The following is a 7,483-nucleotide window of genomic DNA, read 5'->3' as shown; positions in this document are numbered from 1 at the left end:
GGTAACATTTGAAGAACTAATTGACCCGCTGTAGGTKCATGTTTATTTCGCGTTTTTATGACAAAAATAATATTTAAAAACACGTCCATACAAATGATAAAAGTATTAGAATTACAACCGCTAAAAAAATGTAATTTTTATCTTGCCATATTTTTATTTAAAACGTATTCTTTTCTCTCGCTTCGTCCGCCATTACTAGCTTAAAAAAATCTCCGGTCAGGCTGCAATGCATTATGGGATACGCTGGGCCGGGAAGGATCCATCAGACCAGTCCTTCGATTCGGGCCAAAGGAAGGACGTATTTTGTCGGCTGCATCGGAGGAGTCTTCAGTTTTGGACGTCCTTCATCGCGGCGCTGTGACGTATGCGGCCGACAAATTCGGCCTTCGGAGGACCCGTCCTGCTGTTTTGGACACAGCCTTTAACTACGTTCACATTGCAGGTCTTAATGCTCAATTCTGATCCTTTGGAGTGAACGTTCACATTACATTTTAAATGTGACCTGCATCAGACTSCGGTGTGAACGCKACACAGCGCTGATGTGACACGTGTGCGCAGTAAAAGAYGAGACGTCTTGTTTGTTTACAGAGCTAGCATGGAYGCTACATTTGGCACGTCAAATCTGAAGTTGTTTAATCAGAGCAGATTTTATCTTATTTAGTTCTGTGTTTTTATCTGAACCTGCCTCTGACCGGATGCTCCGGTGAAGCTTTTTATTTTTGAACGAAACAACGCGCTGGAAATAAAGTGTCAACTGAGTTACTTTAGGATTGATACACTCCGCAATCTAGACTGGACATCACTATCTAAATTAAAAACTAAAGGTAAAAAGACGAAGCAACTGGACTTGTGTTTTGGAGTTGTAAACACATGGAGCTACAGGTTTAAACAGTGTCTTATCGATCCTTCACCCCAAGCTCACTGATGAAAAAGTCGGATGGAATGTGACATGAGCGTTCACACTGCAGTCGCTTTGAAAACATCAGATATATATCCGATTTAGAACCACATACTGAAACAGCCTGGGTCGGATTTGGAAAAAAATCTGATTTGTCGTTTTCAGACTGTCGTAAAAAAATCAGATATGGGTCGCATTTGCCTGCAGTGTGTTTACACTGCAGGCAAATGTAGCCTAAGAAAATTCTCTGGTCTTTGTTTATTGAAACAATATTATTTAAACTCTGGCTTCTGTTCCTCTCTCACTGACAGTGACTAAAAATAATCTACAGAAACATCAGATTCTTCTCTACAGTCTGTGTTCACATGCAGACGTTCCCCTTTGACGTCACTTCGTGTTGCTTCACATTCAAATATCTCAACAGCTCAGCAACATGTTTGCTGAGATTGCAAAGTCAAGGCAGCCATCTTGGTTGACTTCAAACATAAATGAGTTGAAGATGTACATCTATTGATTATTTACCAAAAATTTCCTTTAAAAATCTGTTAAAGGGCCAATATTATGTGTTTCTCAGGCTTACATTTAAATACTAATAAAGTATCTATGTCACCTTTAGCTGTTATTAAAATGCTGTTTTATGTTTGAATAGAAAATAAACGTATCTTCTCATCACTTCCTCTTCTAAACGCCTTGAAATTGGCCTCTGTCTCTTTAAGAAACAACTTCTCTTATGTCCCGCCCATTTCGGTGAGGTGGGAGGGGGGGGGGCGCTCTGCCATGAGGAAGTCGGCTTAAAGACACGTCCCAGGGGTGTTTCTGGTCCCCACCTGTCGTTTTGCTCCTCAGCTTCATAAAAACGCTGCAGGATTTCTCAAACATGCATGAATGAGTCAAAGCAAGGCTTTGGGTATGTTTTTTATGAGAGTATAACATTATAACAAAATGTAAAACTCAAAAAAAGTTGATTTTACATGATGCTGCCCCTTCAAAGGGGTTTGTGAGATATTTTGATATTTGGCTGACAAACACATCCACAGCCAAAAACATTGTTGCCTTCAGCTTTAAGTAAAAAACATCTCTAAGGTTTGCTTTAATGGTTTTCAACAGCGATTTTTTTTTTCAGCATGAAACGATTTAATGTTCATTTAACAAATCTATACAGAGTGAAGAGGTTTTATCTCTGATCTGCCTGTAACCATATTTATCTGACAGATAAACATGCTCAGAGAGGAGTAAAGAGGCGTCAGCGCTGCGGAGATGGGGGAGCAGAGTGACGTGCCAGTACACACTAATTAGTTGTCACTTCTTGCCGCTGCTTGATTAATTTAATCAACAGTACAGTGATCCTTATAACTASCAGTGTAAATGGCAAATTTGCAAATATAAAAGCACCACCCAGTTTTCAAACATCAGATTTTYTCAGGGTTCTGCTCAGGAAAACTAAAGATTCTGAAAGATTTTACAACAGATCAGCCTCAAGATGGCCGCCAGAGCTAACTGACATCAGCCAACACAAACACGTCTAAAAATCCGTGAATTTTATGAGCGTGGAGCTAAAATTGGGCGTGTTAGTAGATAGAGATAGAGAGAGTCACTCACAACTTATACTTCAACTGCAAACAGATCATGCAAAATCCCTCAGTGCTGMATGAGATTGTGTATTATTCAGAATTTGACCACAACAGCTCCACCATCATCGTTCCTCCACGAGATGATAGTTTCTAAAAGCTTGGCATGAAAGAGCAATTCCTCCAAGGAATGCTGGGCATTTGGTTATTTTTTTGTTGTTGTTGTTTTTGTTTTCCTCCCTTAAAGTGAAACTGGAGGGATGGTTTATTGAGGAAAATCYAGCTAAAGTAAACGTGCGTCTGCTCCTGCTTGTTCCATGAAAAGCTAAAGATGCAATCAGAGCTCAGATCTGTGTCTTGTTTATTCACACGGTGACAGACKGTTTCAGGAGAGTGTATCATTTACCATCAAGATGCTGAATTCAGCAGGCATCTAATAACAAAGCATTTACGGCCCACTTAGACATGCATAGAAATAAGTGGGCAACCACGCCAGCRGCTCCAGCTATCCCTTCCCTCGCCTGTAGAACCGTCCGGATTGGTCTCAGATCCTCCAGATTTCTATCAGCAGACACGGGGGTGAAATTAAAATCGCTCATTTTCTTTCTCCGCACAAGGAGCAGATCAATTTCCGGAGACGGGGACGTGATGTTTTTCCTGCCATCGGGCTTTCTCGTCTTCGGCGCAGCGCCCTGACTGCCTCCCAGCAGGAGGCCCGGGTCTGACTGCACGCCTCGCCGGAGAACAGTTACTTCTGCCGCGGCGAGTTTATTTGCGCCTCGCTATGAGAATTGCCATCATTTACCCTTSCCAACATCTCCCAAAACAGAGAGAAAGAAATAGACAACCGGAGGGGGAAGGAGAGCGAGGGGAGAGGCGAAATTGATTCTTTTTGATACATGCTGCTGCGCGGGGGACATTAGGCACACCTCGTTTGAGCACCTATTTCCAGAAATGARGTGAATAAATTTAGCCCGATGTGACGTTCGAAACTTCCAGAGGCCCTGATTCCGTTGTGACGGGACGAGGACTCACCTGAGGTTACCCACTGAATCAGGACGATCAGGAAATCATTAATGAGCGACTGTTTTTACACGAAACAGCAAGGAAGCCRGCGTTAACGCTGACATAACGTGAGGCAGATCTATTGAAATGTGATTCTGTAAGCAGTTCKGAGGGTACATTTGGTAACAAACGCATTCTTTGTGAACCGGCTAACTAAAAATGTTGAAAAAATTAGAACATTTTAAATTATATTGGAGCATTTGAGTCTAAGAAACYAAAGCAAAAATGCAAGGTTCAGCTAAAACGAGTCAAAAAATGTGAAAAACAAGGTTTTTATTTGAAATGGCACATTCATCTTAAAGTCTATCAAAACRTTTAAAGGGGCAAAATCATGTAAAATAAACTTTTTTGAGTTTTATATCATGTTATAATGTTATCCTCTCATCAAAAACATGACCAGAGTCTTACTTTGACTCGTTCATGCATGTAGTGTCCTGAGGCAGCAGGCAGGGGGGGCAAAAATGACCAGTTGGGCCTAGAACCGCCTTTTGGGACCAGCTCCTCCCCTGTGTCTCCAAGCTGAGCTTCCTCATCACAGAGCACACACACCCTGCCCCGTGCTGAAATGGGCGGGACAGAAGCAGGAGGAGGATCTTAAAGAGACAGAGTTCAATTTAAAGGTGTTTAAAAACAGATATGATGAGAAGTCAAGTTTATTTTCTATTTAACTATATAAACATTTTAATAACAACTGAAGGTGACATAGTTACTTTATTGTGGTATAGAATTTAAATGTATATATTTTATTGTTAAGCTTACGTACATTATTTCTATCGGCCTCCTTGGTTATAAAGAATAAAACTGCTTCAGATGATTTTCTGCATCTTGACCCTCAGTAATTTATAATTTTCACAAAAACCCCATCGTGATACAAAGTGGAGCAAAGTTTTGGTCACAAGTAAAAAMAGAATGCAGGGAGGAGATAACGGTGTCTGCAGCACAGAGGAGCAGGGAAAGGAGGACGGGGAGAGGTGAACTTATTTCTACACTGCAAAAAGTGTCAATCTATAAGTCTTACATCTGACCAAAAAGTATTTTTGATCTTATTTTGAGGCTGATGCACTAAACAAGAGCAGAATATTAATCTTGTTCACCTGGAGATTTTTCTTATTTCAAGAAGTCTTATCAAGTGGAATTACATTACTGCACTGGTGGATTATTTAACTTAATTTGAAAAGATTTTAACTGTAATCTAGTATTTTTTACTTTAATATAGACAGCTAATTTTGCAGTGTATACAGCTTGCCGAATCTGAGACTGAGAGCAAAGTTTATTTTAAAAATCATAAGATCTCCCCATTTGTCTGTATGCATGCAAAATGAGGGGAAAACCGTGTAAGTTATTATTTTTAAATTTATTTATAAAGTTTATCCATTTTTTTAAAAAACAGCATAAATTCTATATACAATTTAAAAAAAATACAAATTATAAATGAAGCAGCAGAAAGAAGAAAAATGCTTATACAGTATCTGCACCTTTTTTCAAAAAAAAATTAATTCAAACAAAATGACAAAAATAAAACCATTTACTAATTTACATATAATCTATACAGCTTGACATGTATGCTTCCTTTTTCCCAAACAGAGGTAATTCAAATAGCCATCYACAACAGGTAAGATAATGACTTATCACAACCTTCACTCAGATTACAGACGGGCTGCAGGTCCATGATGGTTTTTGGTGAAGAACATTTGCAGTGAACACCTGTAAAACTGAAAGTCGATGTTGAATAAAAGCCAAAGAGACAATTAGACTCTTGTTTAAAAAAACTAATGTTGATTTTGAATCAGGTGAAAATGACACAAGTGTTTGCACAAGCACACGAGGTCACGAGTTTTTGATTTAAAGTTTCTTTAACAAGCATTCATTTGGATTTTGTTTTAAGCAGTGAATATTTCAGCATGTGACAAATACAAACCTTTTCTTTCCTCATCTGCGTTCAGTTCTTTTAAAAAAAATCTCATTTTTTGCCAGGCGAGCTGTCCCCTCTCCTCCTGGACACCCACCTTGTTGCGTCACAGAGCCAGGCCGGGCCTAACGCAAACCATGTTGAGACAGAGCATAAAACTCCAGCCCCCTCCCCCTCTCAGCTCACAGCCCAGTGGATTTGGGTCGAAGCAGAGACGGGAAGAGCTGCAAGTTAATTTGTAACTCAAACAGCACCATGGCAGGACTCAAGGTAAGTCAGCTTTAACCTGCAGAAACCTTTGCTCATCAGGGCTGAAATTTGAAGCTCAGACGTTTGAGCGTGAGCGTGCAAAAGGCGCTGCGAAGCTGTGTTTTTCAAGAAAAGCGCAGAAGAATCTGCTTCAGCTTTGTSGTTGGACCAAAACTGTGTAAAATTCAAAGGTTTGAGCTTCATCACTGCTGTGGCTGCAGCTGAGCGGCTGACTGGAGGGAGGTGTTCCCTCCAGCCAATCAGAGAGCTGCATTCAGCAGCTGCCCAGATGTGGTCTTGAGTTAATCACAAATGTGCATTCACAGAAATGCTTTTTTTTTTTACTTTATTTGATTGAAACTGAAAACTTTTCAAATTAAAAGCCTATCATTCATTTAAGGAATGATGTAACCAGTTTTAAATTAATCTTATGTTGAGAAATGKTGTTTTTAATCAAACCAAGGAAACAATGTTGTGAACAATCTTGTGATTTTTATTAGAGTTTGTGTTGTGAATGACTTTYAGCTRCACMCATGCAAAATTTCAACTCTATCTGTATTTTTTTGTTGTTTTTTATGGTCAGTTAAATTTTGTGTTTGATTTGTTTTTTGCTCCATTTAAAGCTAGTTGTTTTCAATCTATAGACCATTTCTGTCTTTTGCAGCTTTGAATACAACATAAATATCACAAATAAATTCCAGCTTTGTCGAACTTTCCCCAAACACAGCTCAGTCTTCAGGCACACATATGGAAACCATCTCTGTCTGGGAGGGCGTCTTTTGCAAACAAAGAGTGACTCAGCAAAAATGCGTTCACATCAACACAACGACTGGAGCTGAAAATATTTAGTTTTCCGCTCAGGTTTGGACAAACCCAAGTTAAAGTTTAATTATGAGTAAGTTTTGGCAACTAAAAACAAAAAAGATTTGCTGTCATATCATGGACACGTTTATTCTTTAATTTATTTCTTTCCCAAAGTTTGAATGCCATCCCCGTCACAATATTCTCCACTTGTATTTGGTCATTGTTTCCGAAAAAAAAAAAAAACATTTTAATTTATTATAAAATAATTTGTATTTGTGTTTGTCTTTTAGCAAAAATCCTCACGAACCACTTGACAAATTTTAACAAAACTCACTGGATATATCACAGCTAACTAACCTTTACAAACACAAACAAGATGGAACTCAACGCCAACTGTTAGCAGTTTTATAGGAATCAAATTGGACTGCATTTCTGCAGCGGGGTGGATTAGGATTGACCGTAGTAAATTGGGTGCAGAATGGTCAACGCCGTGACCACGCCTTCCACCAAAAAGTCTTTGTGCTTGAAAGCAAACGAGATCAAGTTCCTATCTGTGTTCTGACACAATTTGTTGCTGATTAGGTGGTCGAGGGTCAGAGATGGAGCTATCCAAGCCAAAGGAATTTGCTTCCTGTTATCAGGGGGGCGGGGCTTTGATGATGTCATGTGCTTCCGTGGTATGGTGGAGCATGCAGCATAGATGACTCGCACTGAGKTTGATGCATTTTAGCCTTTCTATGTGAAAGTTACAGCTTTCTGACACTGTGACGGACAGACGGACAGAGGGCCTCGGCGACGACAATTAGCCATAAATCAATGTTTTACAGGCAGTGAGATAAAATGTTACATTGTAAAATATGAAAGTAATCCTCGCCTCATACTTTAAAAACTAACAAGATCGTTTTTTAAAGGGATCCCCGATTAGTTCTAACATTAGACTTTATTTAATAAACATATATTTTAACTATAAAATAAAGACTGTAAAAATAC

At 39.3% G+C, this 7,483-nt stretch overlaps 1 protein-coding gene across 1 annotated transcript in view; it reads left to right on the top strand.

Moving 5' to 3' along the window:
- Window positions 1-5,603: 5,603 nt before the first annotated feature.
- Window positions 5,604-7,483, top strand: part of hgd (homogentisate 1,2-dioxygenase) — a gene marked incomplete at its 3' end in the record, with an annotated part of 14,170 nt that continues 12,290 nt past the window's right edge. Inside the window, 1 exon segment of the mRNA XM_014018767.1 lies at window positions 5,604-5,710. Within this exon segment, the coding sequence (XP_013874221.1) occupies window positions 5,696-5,710 (15 nt within the window).

This window comes from Austrofundulus limnaeus, unplaced genomic scaffold (assembly GCF_001266775.1).
Source record: "Austrofundulus limnaeus strain Quisiro unplaced genomic scaffold, Austrofundulus_limnaeus-1.0 Scaffold201, whole genome shotgun sequence".
Lineage (NCBI taxonomy): Eukaryota > Metazoa > Chordata > Actinopteri > Cyprinodontiformes > Rivulidae > Austrofundulus > Austrofundulus limnaeus.
Note: the sequence above shows the minus strand (reverse complement) of the source record. Positions and strands in the feature narration are given on the sequence as shown.